General features: G+C 28.2%; 4 protein-coding genes across 4 annotated transcripts; 1 reads left to right on the top strand and 3 right to left on the bottom strand.

The window, feature by feature from the left end:
- Nucleotides 1-1,419: 1,419 nt before the first annotated feature.
- Nucleotides 1,420-6,627, bottom strand: LOC107995652 (transmembrane and coiled-coil domains protein 2). Its single transcript, XM_028665661.2, has 9 exons — nt 6,276-6,627; nt 5,562-5,727; nt 5,140-5,368; nt 4,740-4,784; nt 4,337-4,419; nt 3,001-3,332; nt 2,503-2,903; nt 1,976-2,138; nt 1,420-1,859 (listed from the first exon to the last, which is right to left on the bottom strand). Exons 1-8 carry the CDS (start codon nt 6,408-6,410, stop codon nt 1,982-1,984), a joined length of 1,548 nt encoding a protein of 515 aa, XP_028521462.1. The 5' UTR covers nt 6,411-6,627; the 3' UTR covers nt 1,420-1,859; nt 1,976-1,981.
- A 3,123-nt stretch (nt 6,628-9,750) lies between these two features.
- On the bottom strand, nt 9,751-10,866 carry LOC107995654 (GSK3-beta interaction protein). Its single transcript, XM_017053303.3, has one exon. The coding sequence runs from the start codon at nt 10,281-10,283 to the stop codon at nt 9,930-9,932; it is 354 nt and encodes a 117-aa protein (XP_016908792.1). The 5' UTR covers nt 10,284-10,866; the 3' UTR covers nt 9,751-9,929.
- Nucleotides 10,867-11,481: 615 nt separating this feature from the next.
- LOC107995655 (F-box only protein 39-like) lies at nt 11,482-16,216 on the top strand. Its single transcript, XM_062073934.1, has 7 exons — nt 11,482-11,792; nt 12,122-12,354; nt 12,519-12,683; nt 13,830-14,056; nt 15,006-15,164; nt 15,616-15,780; nt 15,976-16,216. The coding sequence occupies exons 1-7, from the start codon at nt 11,601-11,603 to the stop codon at nt 16,125-16,127; spliced, it is 1,293 nt and encodes a 430-aa protein (XP_061929918.1). The 5' UTR covers nt 11,482-11,600; the 3' UTR covers nt 16,128-16,216.
- Nucleotides 16,217-18,055: 1,839 nt separating this feature from the next.
- LOC108003705 (zinc finger protein ZFP2-like) lies at nt 18,056-21,226 on the bottom strand. The gene is made up of 6 exons (XM_062073487.1): nt 20,484-21,226; nt 19,926-20,012; nt 19,278-19,676; nt 18,332-18,776; nt 18,196-18,254; nt 18,056-18,122 (listed from the first exon to the last, which is right to left on the bottom strand). Exons 1-6 carry the CDS (start codon nt 21,224-21,226, stop codon nt 18,056-18,058), a joined length of 1,800 nt encoding a protein of 599 aa, XP_061929471.1.
- Between the last annotated feature and the right edge of the window lie 1,362 nt (nt 21,227-22,588).

The raw sequence follows: 22,588 nt of genomic DNA, 5'->3' as shown, positions 1-22,588 counted from the left end.
GCATAAAAAAATCAAATACAGAAAGTTTATTTTATTTACAGATTTTATCTATCGATTAATAACGAGTTTTCATAATTTTTTAATGGTCAGCGAAACGATAATATTACATAGTTCAACATATATAAACAAATATAACAAATAATAAAAGTGCTAATGTTCGAATTTAATACAAATTAGAAATTGTATGTATTATTTATATATAAAGAAAACTTTACATATTAAGCAATAAAAAGATAATATTTATTACCAAAAAATAATTTCTTTGTTTGCCTTTCTTTATATGCATAAAATAATTGAATTGTAAAATCTTATGATAATTCATGACACTGTGCTTGAAGAAATCAAAAATTACAAAATTAATGAAATAAATGACATTTTGTTAATAAAATCAAAAAATTATGTAAACCAAAATATTTTATACACTCGTAGATTTGAGCACCTATATTAATTTAAGAATCATTTTTCTTCATATAATTGTACTATTTTAATTATGGTGGTTTTTTTTCAATCGTTTTATCGTTTCAACACTTTTTCAGTGAATAGCAACATAAAATTGCCACAAGTATCATATTACTCACAATTGTAACAGCGATGTAATCCATCAGTCTTTCTCTCATTTCAACATCTGTGTCATGGTTCATTTCTTTATATTCAATATAATATGCGCGCATATTTGTGTCTGTGGTGGTTTGAAACATTGATTTGAAATTATCAAACATAATAAATGATACTATTTATTTCCAAAAATGTATTTTTTTATATGAAATAAATCAACATTATAGAATAAGAGGAAAAAAAAAATGTTGGTCCTCTTTTGATATTGAATATTATATAAATGTTTGTTTAAATAGTTTTCTTTTTTTATATTCTCATGAATGTACTTAAATTATATATAAGAATGTACTTTCTATAATCTATCAAATTAAATCATTGTCAACATTAAAAAATATATTATATATTTTAATTAATAATAATATTTTAAAATAAAGAATATTTACAATTATCTAAATATTCTATTGCTTTTTTAATTTATACTATTGTTTAGCAATTGGACGATTTTAATTATAAATATTTTATTTAGAATATATTTATAATTTTTGCAATTACTAGAAATTAATTATTATAATATCGAATGTATGAACTACAATCTCGAAAACGATAATAGCACCTCCCACAGACACTAATAATAGAACAATTTTTTTTATCTTTTAATCAGTACTTTCGCTTCAATAATTTTTTTTTAATTTCATATCAATGAATCAATGATTCATGTAAAAATGAATTTAATCGCACGATATTAGAGTAAATTCTTCTAACAATGTGCCGTATGTAATCAAGCAATATCAGTGTACAGCATTATTATTACTGTCTCTTTCATACTTTATAGAAATTATTTTATTTTATTTTAAATTATAATCGTTTTTGTTTTATTCGCGCGCAAGTAATATTAAATAGTAAATACGTATATTTCTCTTTATTTTTTCTTTTTTAACAAAATTGCTCAAGTAAAAATAAAAAGATCGTAAATAAATTTATAATACTTGCACAAGAGATAAATGATACTTTGCATTTATCGTTTCTAGAAAATCTCTCCTTCATAAGTGAAACATTTTTGCACAGCAAAATATGTTTTATGTATTGTAATTCTGTTAACAGTATCAAATAGATTTGATCATTCATCTGATTTAATATAGTAATGGTGAATGTCGAATTTAAAATATAAATAAAGTCATTTGCGCATATACCTACTATTATTGCTCCAAAACTACAGCACATAAATAGGTCCAAAATGTTGATCATTGTGTACAATTTTTCTTCATTACAGGGTATGATTAATTTAAATATACCCTAGAATAACCCTAAAATAAATTATATTTACTTTTTACATTCTGAATTAATAAAATATTAAATTATACAAATTTCACGAATTTTTATAAAATATTTTTAATTTTTAAAATAGTAATTATTTACTTACAATGTGCTACTTAACAGCGAGCGTCTGTTTAAGATGGCGCATGAGGTGACTGCCGACGTCGTGAACCTCAGGCCATTGTTTGAGCACAAATACTATGCCCAATACAACAAGCGTAGTAGTTAATATGCGCACCCTGCACATGAAACAATGAGGCTTAGTACAACTGCAACAGAGATGTGAAAACAAAATAAAACAATGAGTGTGCGAAATTAAAATCAAATGGCAATGTATGTGATGAAATATGAAATGAGATGTATGTAAAGTAAAAAAAGTTAAGAATGATCCGAAAAATATATGCTGACAAAAAATATAACTAAATAATGATAGTTAACTGTTTATTATAAATATAAAGAAATAAATAAATTATATATCTTGAAATAAATTATATGTACTTCATGAAGATTTTAAGCTGAAATAAATATATTTTAACAGATTATTATATATTAAATAATTTATTTAATTATCAATTCTAAATATTCTCTGAAAAATAAAAATAATAAATAATTTACAATACGAAATAACTGTACCTAGTCCTAAGAAAAGGCATCATTATACCAGCACCTGTTGCAACAAGAAGTAGAATAACTTGCAACACAGTCAATACCACATTTATAAGCTTTACAACCAATGCTCTTGCATTACTATTATCCAAACCCTCTAAAGTGACATATTGTTGGTGTTGCTGTTGTTGATGTTCCATTTTACAAATTTTAGTTTGACAACTTTCCAACATTTCATGTATATCTCTTAAACGATCTTCACTTTGATATTGCACTTTTTCTTCCATATCTGTTATAGTCTGTTTCAAGTTTTCTACTTCATTTTGATGCAGCTCAGTCAAATCATTAATTTGTTCTTCTAGACGCTCACATCTAAAACGTTCCTCTTGTAAAGCATGGGAAAGATATGTCACTTCTTGTTGTAAACTCTAAAATTAAATAATGAAATTGATAAAATTGTAAACATAATTAATAATTATTACAAATTTCTTAATTGTTCTTTAATTTTCATATCATTAAACAAACCTTTAAACCTTCTAATTTATCTTTCATTCTCTCCAGATTTTCTCTATGTTCTTGTAGCTCTGAGAAAATAGATTTGAGACTAAGTGCAGCATTATTACTATTGTGACATGTATGTGCTTGCCCCCTACTGCCAGGTCCGCTTTCGCTTGTAACACTAGAACATTCGGATCCTTCTTCGGATGGAAATTTCATTGCTGCAGCACTATGAGTTGATCCCAAACTACATCCACCAGGAAGTGTCGCTGAACCATGATGAGCTTTTTCATCTTCAACACTAGCGTTATCTCCATTACCTGCACGCGGTGTATCGTTTACATAAAAAGTCGAGCCATCTGCAGGGACACAGACGTCGCAAGTTAGAATGTTATCCAATACCAAATTATTTTGCCTTTGTTAACAATTAATGAATTTATGTAGTTTTTCATATTGTAACATATATTTTTTTAAAATAAAATTAGTGATAATAAAAATATTTTTATACATAATTACATCAATAATATACATCAGAAAATATTCTGTAAAATTAATATAAAAATTGTTTTTTTTATAATTTTTTTTTAAATTTATTTACATGTTTAATTATATTTTGTAGATGTATTGGATAACTAATATATAAGGAAGCAAATATCAAAATTTATAAAAGCCATTAAAGATAAGGCAAAATCATTAAGTAACACAAAACAATAATAAAAATATAAAATTTATAATGTAAATGTAAACAATATTTTCATTTGAAAATTGTCTATAAATAAAATACATAAAATTTATAATTTTTATTATTATAAAATATAGAATAGAATAGAATAGAAATCATAATTAAAAAAATTATTAAGATACTAAATAATAGTATGTTTATAAAATATATAAAAAAAAATATATAATAGAAAAATTTAGCCCAAATGTTACTTACTACTTTCAACTGCCACGACAGCGCAAAATATTAAATATTATTTATTCTCCAATATTTAAATAAATGGAAAAATATCGTATGATTATTACAATATGAATAATCATTATATCAATACATTTCCATCTTATTCCAAACAAAAACTTCTTAATATAATAAAAATATTATTAACCAAAATAAAATTATAAGAATTTTAGTATATATGTGTATTTACATATATTATATATGTATACATATTATAAATAAAAAAAACGTGCATTCTATCGCTTGTAGTATCACAATTTATTAGCATAAGCCAATATGTGCTTAGTAATTGTGCTCTTTAAACACAAAAAATTTTTAATAATAAATATTATTTAAAAATTAAAGAATATATATAATCTGAGTAAGTTATGTTAATTAATTTAAAAAATAATACACATTACTCACGAGATAAAGTATTTATGTTATCAGCACTACCAAACTTATTTTTTATTAAATGTGCAAATTCTCTTGGTTTGGACATTACACTTCTGAAATGCATAAAAAAATTACATATAAATAATTATTGCAGAATTATAATTTAATAAATAAAAATTATGAAAAGTTTTTATATGCAAAATTACTAAATTTATATAATTCTAATATATATATAAATATATTAGGATTATAATTTTTATATTTTTCATATTTTATATATTTATAAATATATAATTTTATTTTTATGAATACAAATATGTTTCTTTTGCTTTTTCATTTTTTTTCATAAAATAATAGTTTTTAAAATTCAATTTATAACAATATGATAATGTGATAGGAAGATACTGAAATCTATTTTCACATTAACACTCACCCTGAAAAACCACTGATTCCAACTCTAATATTGCCACCCACGTTTCTGGAAGTGAATCTTAAATTAGATGAAAGTCTCATATTGTCTCATAGTTTATATTTGGAATAATAAAAGATAAATTAAAAAATAAGAAATAACACAAAAAATGCGCTAAAAAATAGTTTCTTATGTTTAAACTTATTTTTTGTATAAAACATATGAATTTAAATTAAGAATATTTAAATCATATTTTTATATATCCTAATAAATATTTTGAAATAAAAATAAAAAGAAGTCTATATATGTATATATATTAATAATTTAATATTATATTATATTATATTATTTAATATTTTTTGTTTTTATTATTAAAAAAAATATAATATATAAATAATGTTAATAAGGAATAAAATATATTTACTTGAGTCCTTGTCCCATATCACGAAGTACTTCTCGAGGTTGTCTATGACTTGTAGGTGCACCATTCAACTCAAAATTTTTTAATTTTTTTGTGTAACTATCTAATTTTTTTTGAAGTTGAGAAATACTGTGCGCTGATTTTTGATTTTTTTTCTCAAATACTGCTTTGATTCGGGTAAGCTGCTGTTTATCTGCATTTGCAGCTAATTTTAAATATTCATTGACATTTTCTAAAAAAACATTAAACTTTACATTTATAACATATTTTAAAATAAATTATTATTACATATGGCATTCATTATAAATTATTATAATAAGTTACATTATTATTTATTACATTATATTAAATAAATAGACAACTTGTAACACTCTAGTATGTAATGTATATTAGTATTATATTAATTATTAATAATTGAAAATTACCATCACGTGTGGTTTGTTCTATTCTTATAAGTTCTCGTGTTTTAGCAATTTTATTTTGAATGTTCTCAATTGCTTGACAAACACGAGCAGAATTAGAGTCAACATCATCAGTTATTAACTCAGAAGAGCCATTTGATAGGAACGATTGTGTTGCATGATATTGTTCCTGTAAATAAATTTATCATTATATTAAAATATACAATATATGCAAAATATACAATTAATTCATAATAATTTTAACTCTTAGAACTCAAATTACAACTAACAAAACATTTCCTTGAACATATTGTTCAATAACTTGTATCATATTCCAGATTTATAAATATCAATAGATTTAATTTCAAAGCAACTTATAATATTATGCAACTACATAATTTTAATTCATAACTCTAATTATATACTGATTAATGACCTTGTATTACAATATACTTGTATAATACAATGTAATTGTCATTGTACATAATAATATCATTATATAAGTAACTTTATATAAGCATATACAATCATGCTATTGTAATAAATAATTAACAATAATATTAATTTCATTAATTTTAATATTTTAACAATAATTTTAAATATTATGAATACATTCTTATTATTGAAAAATGAAATTATATATAATCAGTAAAAATATTTATCTAAAAATAAAAATATCAATAAAACATAAATATAAAAATTAAAAGATTTTAAAGATTTTAAAATTAAAATACATACTCCATCATCATCAGTTGGTAGATGAATATTTGGCACAAACTCATCTTGTTCGGCAGTGATTAAATTGGTATTTGATTCATCCATAGCATCTACTCGAATCACAGTTCCTGGTGATTTTTGCCTACTACCTTTCATGCTGAGACTGCCTTCACCACCACTACTTCCACTGCCTGTACTATCCTCCCCTGTTTGGGAACTGCGAAGTCAAATTTAGTTTTGTACTGTGCTCCTTCTATTTACTTTTCATTTATTTTTTTAGGAACTTAGTATTCTTATTTGTAAGTACAAAATATTGTATCATTAATTATATCATATTGAAGCATAAGCTTAATGATTCTGTTTCATGTAAAATACTACAAAAAAACAAGAATTTTTAATTTTAATCTATGCAAGCACATGTATTAATATCTACAAAAAATTAGATCTTACAGTGAAACATTACGTATTTTTGGAATATGTTCCAAAGTAGCTGATAATTGTTGAGATGAAATCAATATATTTCTTCTCTTAGGTGATGTACTGCGTGAACTATTCTTACTTGATGTAGTTATCATCAAATTATCCATTCCTTTTTCCTGAAAAAATTATCATCTAACTGCTTTAATGTAATTGTAATAAAAGATATAAAAAATAAATATATGAATTTAAAATGATTTATTGTACATGTGATTTACCAAAAAGTATAAATATATTTTTTTTCATTAATAAATGATTACTTATTATACTTATTATTAGCTATTATATAGCTATTCAATTTAATAAAATATTTAATATTTATTAAAAATGTAATATATAAAAAAATTAATTAATACATATAATTTTTTTAAAAAAATATATATCATTTTTTTATATTGCATTATTTATTTTGAGATTATTATTATTCATATAAGTGCAGTATATAATTCTTATCAATTTCGTTTTTATCAAATGTTATCAAAATTAATCATAAGATTTCTTTTTATGATTAAATTAAATGAAATATACATGAAGAAAATGTAATCAAACAAATTAATAGATAAATAAAATATAAAAATTTATGGTATTTTTTAAATTTATATACTGAAACTTAATTAAATTTTTATTAAAAATTAATAAAAAAAAAGGAAAGTGTAAACGTAAATTGTAAATTGTAAAATATAAATATAAATAATGTAAGTAAATGAAAGAATATATTACAAAATTAAAATAAAAAATTTATTTGACTTTTATATTTATTTTATAATTTTCTCTTAAAATTGATTGGTAAAATTGGTACAATTCGAATTTGTTAGAATATATTTGTTATAATTTATTCAGTTAGTTTGGTCATTATAATGGTCATAGACTAATAAACACTTAAATAATAAATTTACTGTCCTACTTTCATGACTTATACTAAATAGAATATCTAATGTTAAAGCTTTAAAATAATATTATTAATTTCACGTTGAATAAAATGACAAATCATCTATGATGAATTAAATTTCATTATTCATTAAATTATTAACAGAATATCTGAAAAGAATTACTTAGTTACTTTAGTTATTTAGTTAAATAGTTACTTTTTTCACATTTTATTACCTTTAACCCAATCTTTTAACTGATGAATCATTTTGATTATCATAATTAGAACATCGACATTACTTTCGAAGTATGACGAACATATTACGTGAAATAACATGTATAATAGAAAACAATATAAAATGCGATCCTTTATTCATCTTTCAATTACTAATATTAATATAAATTTTTATTTTATTATTAAAAAAATTTATTATAATGTATATTAATATTTAAAATATAAAATATGATATATAAAAACATTTATAATTTAATATTAAATATCGAATTTAATTAACATTACAAATAAATTAAATATTACAAATATTAAATAAATTAAATATTATATTGAAAAATATTTTACTTCTTTTACTTCATAATGTATTTTTTATTATAGGAAATATTATCAGTAAAAACATTATCAGTTTAAACATACCAAATGTGAACTTTTATATTCAGGGAAATCATAAGAAATCAGAAAATTTTATACGATATAAATTAGAAAATGTCGACTAAAAGCTTTGAAAATAAAAAATGAATGAAACAAATATACCGCGATTTTTATATAAATTAAGAATTTCTAATAATGTCACTTTGTATACTTGTCAAATATATAAAACGCAGAGATTTGGTAAAATTATTCATTTAATGTGGTTTGGATTCATTGAAAAACTAAGTATATTTATAAAAAATCTGTGAAATTGAAAGAAAATTTGAAATACGCATGTATGCGCAAACAAAGATTGACAATATTTAGCAACCTATGATATTACGTTACTATCGCGACTCATTTCCACACATACGATATTGTCTGCAGTTATATAGGTTCAAAAGAGATATAGGAAGCAATTGTCCCACCCCTTTCACGTTAATATTGAAAAATGGGTATGACTATCGAATAAAAACAAACGACCTGTCAAGATTTCGCGGTTTTTTGACATTCGATTAACCGAAATATTTGTCACTTACCTTTTCTATCGTTTGATGTATGTAGCTCTTGGCTGAAGCATGTTTTTTCCAATAAATGTCACAAAAAAAATACACAAAGAGGATCCTTCGCGTATTGCGTTTTCTTTATCGTTTCTGGTTAATCAAAGGATAGCTGTTGTTATCGTTTTTCACGGGCGTGTCATCGCTCACCATTTAACATCGTCACACTATTTACTGTAATATTAACAAATAGAATGCACTATGTCGATCTTAGGCACTTAATCAACGGTAAACTCATTCAGAAACATCATAAAATGCACACACGATACGCCACATTCGGCGAAACCGCTTCGTTACTTCACAACTCGACAGTGGAATACGCCAAACGGAACACAGAGCAACGAACGTAAAGGAGGGGGTAAACACAGCCGATATTACCACTTGCACTGACTGATCTTTAGATTCCTAGGGATATTTCCTAGGAACGCGCGATTCGTCAATATCACAGTATCGTATCTATTGCAGTCCATCACAACATTTATACAAATCTGAAATGTTATTTTTAAATATAATATAATACGATTAAACAAATTTTATCAGTCTCAAAATCATTTAAAAAAAATATAATACATTTGTTCATCAGGAATCCAAAATTTTTTTAATTTCAATTATTTCTTTTATTAATTTTTTAATGTTTTATTCGAAACATATGTTTTATATTAATCGAATAAATTTTTGAAATATTAAAACGAATTTATGTACCAATTCAAAATAAAAATAATTTTTGTCTATTATTACTAATTTGTTTGAAAATACTAATATTATTAATATTATCATGAAATTATATGCTTTATGAATTTTTATATACTACAATAATACATATTAAAAAACAGAAAAATTTAAAACTTGTTACCGTATACCAAATACGATACTGTCCTTGCAAATTACTGTTACTCGGATATCTTCGGCTAGATTCGGATTAAATACTGCGCAAAGAGAAAATACATTTGACGATAATCATAATTTATTTTAAATTTAAAATGATTATTGTTGAAAAATATATTCAAATAATTAAATCTAACATTTGTTAATATATATATATATTTAACGTTGTAATAATTTTTTCGTGATAATAATGTAAAAATAAGGAATGAAAGTACCAAAACTTTTAATCGAATTTGTTCATTAAAAGTCATTTAATTGTTTGAGTTTATCAATAAGTGAATTTCCAAAAGAATATCTATATTGTGGACTAACAAAATTCAACAAGCTATATAGTGTTTCGAATTGGTCGTCTCCTCTATTTGATATATTATCGTGCTCATTACCAACGATGGTAAAACCAGCATTTGATAGTTCTATACAAAACTTCAAGTTTTCTAATGTGATTAAATTTAAATAAAAGAACTGATTACTATTTTGTAATTTTTCTGATACTTTTATGTCCATTACATGTTGTTTCACGTCATTTATAATAGCTTGAGCTTCTAATTTCCATTGGTCCTTATCCAATTCTTGATTAATCACCTCTTCCTTCATTCTCAAGCTTCGACAATGTTATGCCACATGTAATATATTTATCGACGCATATAATATTTTAGACAATTTGATAACAGTTATATCAATGTTATACTAAATATCGTTCACTTTTTATATGTAACGATAGCACGTGACAGGTTAGAATGCGGGTCAAAGACCAAGAACAAACGGTTATGTAATTATCTATCAAACTTATTTATTCCTAAGGAATATATAATATCGTTTTTCAGTGACGATTCAGTAATTGTGATCCGTGATCAGTTTAGACTTTGACACTGCGTAATTGATAAATTATATCGTACAATCAAACTCATATAATCCCAAGTACATGTGCACCGAATGCACTCTCAGTACACACTGATAGTAAATCTTTTATATGCAATATCTAGCCTTCCAGAACGCCATCTCGTTGTGTTATCTGTTATTAAATTTGCCGCAACATTGAACCAATAAGCGGGAAAACTTATTATGCAAAGAGATAAAATATTAATGCAATAACAATTTAGACAATTTTCAAGCATATTATATAAAGTTATAATTTTTTTATTTACTATTACTATTAGATGGATAGAATTCAAGTAATACTTAAAAGATCAATACCAAAATGGAAAATTATTTATATTAATAATAGATTTTTAAATCTAGTTTATTCTAAAAATAAGATATTTTTAAAAAAGAAAAATTAATTATCCTTGTTTTAATTTCCGTAGTTTAATTTCATAGTTGTTTAAAAATAAGCAAAGAATAGTAATAATAATTATAATGAGGCTTACGTTTATTTATCAATTTCATCTATAGAACATATAAAATGCAATTGGAATAGGTCATATCTTTTATTATACATCCACGATTTCTTAAATACAATCGTATAAAATTATTATTATATTTATTGGAATAAAATTTTAATTATTAAATAAACTCTTATTTTCTTCTCTAAACATGAACTATTATCACTTTTATTTAAACAAAAAATTATAAATAGCGAGAAAATTCAGTAAATTGCTATTATATGAATTGTTCACAATTTTTTCCATTTTTTTTTTTCCTTTCTATCTTTACAATCCCAACTGCCTTCAATTCAAATTCTAATACGTATCAAAAATTTTACTCGATTGATCGTACAATTTTCAATGACGATCGACTTCGATTCAACGAGAGTTCAAGTCTATTAATATCTCTTGAATTCCACTCAATTGACAGTGCGATTTTCAAAGACGATCGAGTCGATATCGCGGAGCATGACAAGAGAACCTGACGAGGTTGCAACAGCTGCCTCAGCTACGTAGAGATGAAGACGGGCCAAGCTGAAACTGGGAGATGTGGGATCAGCTGCCGGAGCTGATACTGACGCAGATATTCAGTCACCTCGGTCATGGAGACCGTGCCAATGTTGCACAAGTCTGTCAGCGATGGAACCGTGCACTTTCGTCGCCAATTCTTTGGCGTTCCGTCACAGTCTTCATCGATCGTGATCTGCGTGGTGACTTCCCTTTGGCGGGAGAATTAGCCGTATGCATATATTTATTAAAAATAAAACTTCGATCATTCTCTTCCCTTACACAATCACGGCTAATTCATTAACGAAACGTGTCACGGTGTATTGAAATTAAATTGATATTTATTGGAGGCTAATCGTCAATCTTTCTATTTAAAACGAGTTATGAATATAGACAGAGTTTAATTCTTATAAATTTCTTGAATATATTTCAACGAAAGGATTTATTCTTATCAATGAAATATCGAATATCTTACATTTTTTTTTTTTAATCTTAGAAAATAAAACCAGACGTTTATATAACGATATGTATATCGAAATTCGATAAACTCGTTTCATTTAGGCAAAATATGGACAGCATATACGAAGCCTGGAACTCGCCTGGTCACGACCGTATCTCTTGCCAAGAGAAGCTCGCATAACTCGTAATATTCAAGCCGAGGCAGGCGCTGATTTCCTTACGATCGTACGAGCCAAGAATGTTCAGTTAAGGAAGCTGATACTCACCGATTGGATATTCATTTGTAAATGGGGGAACAGGGGCAAACTGTTATATGCCCTTGCTAACTTTTTAGGGTAATTAATTGATTACTTAGCAAGTTTCTTAAAATTTTTACGCTAAAATTACATTTGATAAAAATCTAAAAAAAAATTAATAATTTATATTTAAATATTCATGAATCGTTGTCATTCTCGGATTCGATTCTCGAGTAATTTAAAACAAATAATCATTCGCATAGTTGTCAACATAATTTGGAAACGCTTAGCCTGCTGAATGCAACTCTTGGAGTGAGCGACGTGTTGCGACTTCTTGCCAGTGCTTCGAAAAGTTCCACCGAGCATTTGGCATATCTAGATCTTCGGGGTGCGTTTCGAGAATGGCAGGCGCCTCACAGCAATCCAAGGCACGTGAGACATTTCTATCGATTAACTAATAATCATTGCAATTATAGAGTCGAAGGATTCACGACAAAAACAATCTTTATCAATATCTTTATCAATGGCCTGATGGTAATTCAAGGCGCGTGAGGCAGCTCTATTAATTCAATAATTTTACTGCAATTATTATTGAATGTATGAAAAAATTAAAATAATCATGATAATGGTAAAATTAATGATAATAGTATATAATTATATACTTATATACTCTTTTAATAATTTAATATAATTCTTTCATAATTCGTTCCCTTGTCGAAATATCGATCTTAGATATTTTTAGATATTTTGCTCAATATTCTAGTAGTTTAAATACAAAAGAAAAAATATTTTTTCTTCATGCATTTTTAGATTTTCTAGATTTTTCTTCATAGCCGAATATAGACGTGAAGAGAATCAAACTATATATTATAATGCGAATTTTGATTATTTATATTTTTTTAATCGTAATTAAATTTTTATCTCTATTTATTTTTATTATGTTACCTCGTTTATATTTAGATTTTTAAATCATATTTAGACACTTGTTTCACAAATATTTCAAAATTGAATTACATTATTCATTGGAAAAAAAAAAGAAGCAAGAGTTAAATATCAATATTCCTCTCCAGCGCTGTAATCAATCAAAATCACCTTGATATATCGTCGTCCACGAACGCAATGATTGCGATACCCTGATAAAATAACAATCTTGCCAACAGGAACATAAAAGTAGCCCTAATTACTTGACAAGGGTTATTCTTGCGAGAGATGGCCTTGACAAAGATCGCTTTTATAAAACCCACATTTTCATTTTACAATATAATAGCTCTTAGATCGTAAATCATAGACTTTATACCATCACATTACAGTATTAGTTGTTTACCTCATAGAAATCACAGATCATAGATTTCATTGTGTTATTTTCAACATGCGAGCCTCGTTCCTAATTACCGGAATCGCAATTTTGATTGTTAAAATTGTTCTCATTACAAGTCTTGCGTAAATTTCATGATATGATTTTTTTTTTTTGAACATAGATCAAAGTTTTATCTAAAAAATTTATTTTAAAAAATTACCTCTCGTTCCTTCGACGAGAATTACTTTCATCATAAAATCCTTCAAATTTTTTCCAGATACTTGCGTCTGCTTGGTCGATTTCGCGCGTTGACAATACTCAGGCTCGATTATCCAGCCTTGTCCGACCAGACTTTAATTGCCTTAACGAATGCAGCGCCAAGAGTGTTGAAAACGCTGCATATATCGGTGAGAGATTCTGATTCCAGACATCACACGATCACCGACACCGCCTGGCACAATTTGGTACTCGTCTGTCCGGAGCTCACAGTGTCCTACACTATAGGTACAATATGATACAGAGTGACGTAAAAGTAATCATTGATTTCCTTCCACCCACGTCGGGGCAATATCGAGCTGATGGTTATTACGTTTTGTAATTCGTGGAAATTTCCATTGTGCATCGAGCAATTTAGAACGAATTATACACTCGAGAAATCCGATTTAAAGACGGATGATTACTTTTGCGCTGGAATTACTGTTGTTGTCGAAGCCTTTTCTTTCTTTATTTTTTTTTTTTTTTTTAAATTACACGTCGATTTACGTCGCACCGAGCGATTCTGATGATTTTGTGATGATGAGATTGTGAGAGAATTATTTTTAAATTTATTTTTAATTTCATTAATATCGATAGTAATAATATTTCTTGAAAATTTAATTTGAATAATTAAAATTAATTTATCCAAATATATTTATACACAGCAAATAATTTTCTTGTGATTATTTAAAATGCTGTCTTTTTTTTCTTTCTAGAATATAAATTTAAATAAATCACAGATTATCATTTTTTCAATGCTACTTTATACACGTCATAAAATTTACGTATTGAATATTCATACATAGCGAGTGTCAATAATTCATTTCATTTCTATTTGTTGCGAACGATGAATTGAAATATCTATATTTATTTCTAGAATTTATTAGAATATTGAAATTGCTCGGTATCCAATTATCACAGTTTTTATCTCGTGTTATTATATAAAATTACTTGACAAAGTTTTTTTTTTTTTTTTTTTAATATATCTCTCGTTAATAACAAGTAGGGTATATTAAACGCATGAGTAGTAATGTATACAGCCAAGAGATATTTTATCGAAAGGAAGTTACAAGGTCAGCCTTGATATATAATTAATGCCTCGAAGCTATTCACACACAAATCATATGAATGGAATCGCTCAGCGTCTCGAAAATATGTGATTCTATGCATCATTTAGCTTGTTAAGTTTGATTTTCAGTTAACATATCCCATTACGAAGATATGTGCTACTTCCTACTGCCCAGCGTGCCATTGGCTAGGTTTCAAATGTTCAGCGGTCATGTGTGGGATCAGAGTAGATCTCGCAATTTCAGAAGCACTGTTGGATTACTTATTACCCATTACACCAACACGCTAGGTATAATAAATTCTTCCAAATCCTACACATTCCGTGCATTTCCTCTCTGCGCGAATGCTCTATTTCTTGACGCGTTATCTGTCGTAATAATTCTCGTACTTTGGCTATTGTCTCTTCCAAATTGCGTAATTCTATGTTATTGAAAGAACGCTTGAATATATCTTTATTCAAAATTACTTCTTTTCAATGATATTAAAAATTTTGTGCATCTTTAATATTATTATTAATATTAAAAACGATTTGAAATAGATCGACAGTTCCAGATAAAATTACACGTAAGGAATAATTATAATGGAAATATCGAATTTAACATTTTAAAAATAAGCTCCGTTTAAATTATTGATTCGATCGAATTTCGATTAAAAAATATTTCACAAATGTTTTCAGACTTTACATGTAGATTAAATATCTGGCTTTAATAAGACTAATTATATTGATCGTATCGTTACAGCGGAAGTAATGTTACAACTCAGAAACAATCGTGAGATGCTCGATGATTTGCTCGTATCGATGCTGGTACGTTGCAAACACCTAACAAGATTACAATATGACGGTATAATAAGAAGTCTTGATACTTTGCGGGACATCTGCCAGCTTCAAGCTGAAAACAAGACTCGTAAGAATCCAAATACTTGTTCCCATTCAATACAATCAATTTCAACTTTAAAAATCTTTTTTCTTTATTTAAAAAATTAGGGACAATTGAAGTACCAATTTTTAATTCATTAGTCTTAGAAAAAAAAAAAACAAAAAAAAAATTAATTTTAGTTTAGAAAATTTCCATCTTTAAGATAATGAAATAACGAAATAGATTTTCGTACGATCCATGTGAAACCACGTAACGTTAACGCCCGGAATCGCGCCATTTTGAACGACATCAACTACCATTACGACCACAAGATGATGGAGCAAGGAGTAGATTTCCGTATCGAAGATCCGGCCTCGGTTTTGGTGTTCTACTGAAATGTTAATTTCTCAGCTGTCCACCGGTATCTGTCCCACTCGAGTCTCTGGTTATTAAGGCCAAAAAATAAAACATTGTCTGCCCTTCATTTTGATGCGATTCATTCTTTTTATCCTTTTTTAATTGTATCACGTTTATTTTTGATAATTCGAATTTATTTATTATTATTTGTTAAATATATATATATATATATATTTTTTTTTCCAAGACACTCGGTATTTCTTTTTAATATTAGATTTATCTATCTTTTATATTTTAATTGTGTAAAAATAATACGAGTTTTTTTTTCAATGACGAAGAATTATTGAGCTGCGATAGAATACTGAGTAATAAATTTAGAGTATTATGAAATTAATTTTCTTTTCTTTCTTTTTTATTCTCGTTGACAGTATATTCGTGAATGAGTTAATTTAACAATAAATATGATATTACAAAAGATCTCGTGATAACAATTTATAAAAATATATGGAAGCCTTAAATAATGAGTAAAAAATCATTTTCATTATTATTTTGAGTAAAAAAGATGATCTAGAAAAGATTTTCGTTGTTTTCACGATGGAATATCAAGTTTCAAGCACAATATGAATCACTTGTAAACAGTATATATATATATATACACGAAAAGTATAAAAAAATATGTCTAAAAAAGTAGAAATTTACGTTGATGTTAAATATATCACATTATTCCAAAAATTCTTAATTTTTATAATTTCTAATTAATTGATCGTAAGTAATTTAATTACATTTTCGTATATAAAATTCATATATAATATATATTTTATATATAAAATTCGATACATCGACTTAACGATCAATTAAAAAGAAGTTTCATCAATTAAAAAGAAAAATTCTACGAATTAATCGACAAAAAGAAAAAAATATTCTTATAATTATCATATCTTATCGTACCTTGTATTAATTAGAGGCTAAAAGAAAAATATGAAAAGTTCATTTTAAAATGATGTCCATATTTAATCTCAAAAGCGAATCTCAAAAACATTTTTCCAAAAAATGAAAAATCACTTATCATATTTTTCCTGTTTTAGTCTTTAATTATTATACTTTTTAATTACGTTTATACGAAATAGCACGATGATATTTGTCAGATACAACTAAATTTACAACTAAATTTACGATCAGTTACATCTTAATACTAGTGTCAAGGACGGCTTTATAATCGCAGAGAGTATGAGCTCTGCACGTTTAAAACTTTAAAAACGAAGATATATAAAACGTAAAAAAAATAAAACCAAAAAAAAAAAAAAAAATCTCACATCTTAGACGCATTATTATTTTCATCGATTTTTAAAAATTTCATATTTTCTCAAAAAATAATACAATACGTAGTGAATATATGTATAATAGGACTTACTTATAAAAAGATATCTCCTTCAAGCGATCGATTTCGATGTTAATCCACTTGACGATTGAATGGCGATTATATTCGTAAGGGTTGCCCTGATTTCTCGAGGGTTTTCTAAAAGTACCTCAAGGGTCATAAATTGCACAAGGATGTCCCAGTATTAAACGATCGAGCTGTGTCAATCCACGCTTGTCCAAGAAATAAGAAACAAATAGAAGAAACGCGATTGATGTCGACTATTCTTATCGACACGTATTGAGAATTAAATTCAGTATTTTAAGAACTGCACATCAATTTAATATAAATTTAGCTGCTTTATCGAATTTTTCTATTATTGTCACGCATTGATTTTTTATGCTACCTACTATTTTAAACACTTTACAAATGACAGAAATAGCAATAGTAGTAGTTTTGACCATATAAACTTTTTATAACGAACCATTTAATACTGGAATTGCATTAAAATCAAAAAAAAAAATTATATATATATATATACACCTCGATTTAAGGCTGGGACTATTGGAATCCAATTTTTAAATACTTAAATATAAAACTACAAAAAGATCACCCATCTTCGAATACTCTTTCACCATCCAACCTGAAATTCTTAACTTTTAAACGTTCTGACAATCTTCCCAAAGAATCACAGAATCATAAAGAATTAACCATTTACAAAAATTAACGACAAATAGTCCCAGTCTTACCTGAAACAATCGCATATTGGAAGCCCCTGCCTACTCTCTTCTTCCATCCGTCTCTCGTCCTGTTTCAACGACAGGATTTCATATGAGTGTTCAAAACGGTTCTCGTCACGAAACCTTTTCCACACCGAGGACAAACGTATGGCCGTTCACCAGTATGGTAACGTTTGTGAACGACCAACGTGGATCTCTGCGTGAAAGCTTTGCCACACTGGTCGCAAGAGTACTTTCTCTCGCCTGTGTGCGTGACATTGTGAGTCCTGAGGAGGGTCTCGCACGCGAAACACTTGCCGCATACCTCGCAGGTGTAAGGCTTTTCCCCGGTGTGCGATCGATTGTGTATCTCGAGGCCTTTCGCTGTTTTTAGCTCTTTGCCGCAAAGTGCGCATAAATATCTACGCCTCTCGTAATTGGGCATGTCACCGTGAGCCTTCACCTTATGCTGCTTCAGAACTGATTTGTACTTGTAAACCTTGCCGCAAACGTCGCATTTGTGCTCTGCGGTTTGGGGATCGTCTGTTTCGAGTTTCTCTTCAATCAATGCGGCTGGGTCGTAGTGATAGAGACGATTGTGCTCCTTCAGACTGCGTTAATTTGAGAGATTCGAGTATAATTTTTCTTTCTTCTTCTTTTTTTTTTTTATTTTTTCATTGTGTTCATTGGATGGAGATATTAGAAGCGTTGGTATTCTTTTCGTTAAAGAGAATAACCTCGATTTATCGACTCTCGAAATATCAGATATTCATTATTGAATAAGAGTGTAATAAAATTTGTACGATTCTGGGAAAGATTATTTTCAAAAATTTCTAATTTAATAAATAAATAATATCATGTAAAATGTGATACGAGTGAAATATAATTTTTATATTTTCCTCGTGTAAAAATCAAATTAGTAATACCTTTAAATTTTTTCTTGTCAAAATATCGTTTAAAATTCAACGATTCAAAGAAAGAAATTTTAATGAATATTTTTATTCAATTGTGTTCAAATTTCCTCGAGGTCTTCACCGATCGATTACCATCGCTCAGCTACGTGTATGATTGTGTATGTAAATGGGTTGATAAAAAAAACAATATTGTCATACCTGTACACGTCATTGAAAGTCGTGCCACAAGCATTGCACTGTTGAAATTGCATGAAGTTGTGCATGGTCGTATGAGTCGTCAAGGAATCTTTGTCCACGAAGTTTTCACTGCAGATTTCACATGTGAATTTCACCACTCGATGGTGTCGTTTCGTATGCCTTTCCACATCGGTAGCATTCACCCCCATGAAACTGCACTGATTACACGGTATAGTTTTTGGGGTATGGGACTTTTTCACGTGAGCGTTCAGCATGAATTGTTGCGGATACGTCTTTTCACAAGTGGCACACTTGAAGGGTCTATGAATACCGTGGACGATCCTGAGATGTGCCACTAATCTGGTTACGAAGTGAAACTTTTCTTGGCACAGATCGCAGACTTTCTCGTTTCCCTCGAATCTGAAAGTTCAATTTAAAATCGAAATTATCCTCGAACGAGCAAGAGAATCGTTTCTTGTTTGATTTCTTTTTTTTTTTTTTTTTTGGATAAAAAAAATTGAACATAGAAAATCGATCGACTGGTTTTATTCGCAACGTAGATCATTAGATCGAGGATATTTGTTAAATAAAATGCAAAAATGTTTCTAACGTAATTACCTCCTTTCGTTTTGTAATTGTAATTTTACAAAATGTGTGCAAGAAACTCACTTCTGCTCAGGATCGAAAAGGACATCCTCGTTCTTGATTCTGAAATCTTCGCAGCTGCTAAACTCGTCGTGCTCGTTGCTCCAGTTGCTAGAATGAGGGAATCTTCATTGACAAAGATACACATTTACACGAAGCATCATGATATTCTCTCAACACTGATATATCAAAAAAAAAAAAAAAGAAAAAGCTTTCGATGCTTTTGTAAATGCGCGTACAAAAATCCACAGTAAAAAAAGAATCTCTATCGACATATACATATTCTTCAAATAAAATACAAATTTCTGTTCAGATTTCTGTCTCATCATCCTTTTTATTCCAAGTATTCACAAAATTATTTTTATTGATAACAAAGGAGAGAGGGTGAGGAAAAAGAGATAGAAAAAAGTGATCACGAAATGATCACTTGTCTATTTTATATCACATCGTTTCAAGTCGAAGTCTCAAGTCTCGAGCTGCGACGTTTTCTCGTGCGTCTTGCGATGTTTCCTCAAAAAACTTCCCGATACGAATCCCTTGCCGCAATCCACGCATTGATACGGCCTTTCCCCCGAATGATACCTAAGATGCAAGATCAAAGAGGTCCTCTGTGCGAATCTTCTTCCACACTGAGAACAACCGTACGGTTTTTCCCCTGTGTGCACCCGCCGATGAACACTGAGGTTCTCTTTGCTCGCGAACTGTTTGTCGCACACATCGCATTTCGCGATCTTCTCGTTAACGTGACGCCGCCTGTGCACCATCAGCCTTCTGCCAGAGGAGAGCATAGCGCCGCAAAGATCGCACAGATGCCCCATTTTCTCGTGCAGTCCGTGCAATTGCCTCAAATGGGTTTCCAAGAATCGTTTCCGCGTGAAAGCTTCCAGACAGATCGTGCACACGTGTTTCCGTTTCGCGCCACTTTTCATCTCGGCCGGTAAAACGTTCGCGTGATGGGTCCTCATGTGATGGGTCAGGTTCTTCTTGTACGGATAGGTTTTGGTGCAGTGGTCGCATCGATAGATCTCCTTTCTCGTGTGCACGTTCACGTGCTCCACGTACTCCGTCCTCAGGAAGAATCCTTTCTGACACTGGCCGCATCTGAACGAGTAATCTTTGGTGTGTCGCCGACGATGACTCTCGAGATTCGACTTTTGGTTTGATCTGTAGTCGCACAGATCGCAGGCGAACCTCTTCGAGCCTGTGTGGATCAACTTGTGACGAGCTATGTTCATGGGACTTCTGAAGGTTTTGCCGCACTCGTCGCAGCTGAAGGCTCTGTCGATGTTGTGCAGGTTCTTCAGATGCTCGACCAGTTTTCTCATGTGGCAGAAACAGGCCCCGCATTTGATGCATTCGTGAATCGCTCGAGAGGTTATTCTTCGTGTCCTGAAAACAGAGGCGTTGATGAAGAACATGTGTAATTCGTGATCCATTTGAATAAACTGACGATCAGAAGAACTGTTGAGATTGTAACGAATATTTTTTCTTGGGACGAATATTTTTTTTTTGTTTTAATTTCTATTAAATACCTACCCGATACTTAATGATGTGTGATCTTTATGATTTATTAATCTGTAATATAATTTTGATCAAAATTTGGCACATTTGATAGAATCAAGATGTGAACAAGTACTTCGAAATATGTTTATGAAAACGAAGGAATGGAGGATTATAGCACGTGAAGGAAGATGCCACGTTTGCATATATATATATTTTTTCAATGGTTTCAATAACCAATTGTTGAATGTACATCAAGTTTTATCATCATCATTTCATACAAAATTTTCTTTTTAACGTATAAATAGATTCGATTAATATTCAATATTTAAATTTCAACTATCTTATTGAAGTAGTCTTTTTTTAATATTGACTTTTTCTGCAAAATTTTTTTTTGTACAAAATTATAGAAGCGCTCTGCTTGTGATTTCTCGAGTAATGTATTCGATCTTCCGAGAAATGGACGTAATACGGACGTACCGAAAAATAATTATCGTTTTAACGTATAATTAAAGCCTGTTTGCGTACAAAGTACATACTTACATATACGTATAAGATTATCTAATACAAATTATGCTGTAACAAAGTAAACAATGAATAATACAACCATCTCTCGCAAAATGACGAGATGTACAAATTCTTTTGACAATTCCTCGTTAACATTTTATGTCCAATCTACTATAATCAATTATAATCGATTATTTCATCTTTATACAATTCCCCTATAACGTTATAAAATTATACTGTCTGGAGTTTCTAAACGTAATAAGATAAAAATATTTTTCACACGATAGATTCGTTATTTATAATAAAATCTGTATACTTCCTCTTGTTTCGTAATATTTTATCAAAGATAACGACACGGATAAAAATCTAATACGTAATCATAATATTCAACACTATGAATAACCAACAAATACGATGATTACTACGCTGCAAATATTTGGATGAAGAATCATATTATTTTTGTAAACACGATAAAAAAAAAATGAATTCAAAATTGAATTCGAACTTTCAAGCTTTGCGTAATAAAAATTTTTTATTTTTATAACGTCCAAGCATCTGCAATTTAGTAATTACCGATATCAATAAAAATATATTAATCATACGAATATCGAAAGAAAACAACGCGAATTTTACACTTAGAACAAGACAGCATTGCAAGAACCAGAACCACGAATATTTAA

Source organism: Apis cerana, linkage group LG4 (assembly GCF_029169275.1).
Source record: "Apis cerana isolate GH-2021 linkage group LG4, AcerK_1.0, whole genome shotgun sequence".
NCBI lineage: Eukaryota > Metazoa > Arthropoda > Insecta > Hymenoptera > Apidae > Apis > Apis cerana.
Note: the sequence above shows the minus strand (reverse complement) of the source record. Positions and strands in the feature narration are given on the sequence as shown.

Bases quoted from the DNA above. Each gene is read 5' to 3' on its own strand.
- LOC107995652 (XM_028665661.2), bottom strand. From the start codon at position 6,410: ATGAAAGGTAGTAGGCAAAAATCACCAGGAACTGTGATTCGAGTAGAT. The intron at 5,728-6,275 runs GTATGTATTTTA...ATTTATTTACAG, and splicing joins TACCAACTGATGATGATGGA to GAACAATATCATGCAACACA. The intron at 5,369-5,561 runs GTAATTTTCAAT...ATGTTTTTTTAG, and splicing joins AGAACAAACCACACGTGATG to AAAATGTCAATGAATATTTA.
- LOC107995654 (XM_017053303.3), bottom strand. From the start codon at position 10,283: ATGAAGGAAGAGGTGATTAATCAAGAATTGGATAAGGACCAATGGAAA.
- LOC107995655 (XM_062073934.1), top strand. From the start codon at position 11,601: ATGTGGGATCAGCTGCCGGAGCTGATACTGACGCAGATATTCAGTCAC. The intron at 11,793-12,121 runs GTATGCATATAT...CGTTTCATTTAG, and splicing joins CTTTGGCGGGAGAATTAGCC to GCAAAATATGGACAGCATAT. The intron at 12,355-12,518 runs GTAATTAATTGA...TCATTCGCATAG, and splicing joins GCCCTTGCTAACTTTTTAGG to TTGTCAACATAATTTGGAAA.
- LOC108003705 (XM_062073487.1), bottom strand. From the start codon at position 21,226: ATGAGAAAACTGGTCGAGCATCTGAAGAACCTGCACAACATCGACAGA. The intron at 19,677-19,925 runs GTGAGTTTCTTG...TTGAACTTTCAG, and splicing joins CTTTTCGATCCTGAGCAGAA to ATTCGAGGGAAACGAGAAAG. The intron at 18,255-18,331 runs GTTTGTCCTCGG...TCGTTGAAACAG, and splicing joins ATACTGGTGAACGGCCATAC to GACGAGAGACGGATGGAAGA.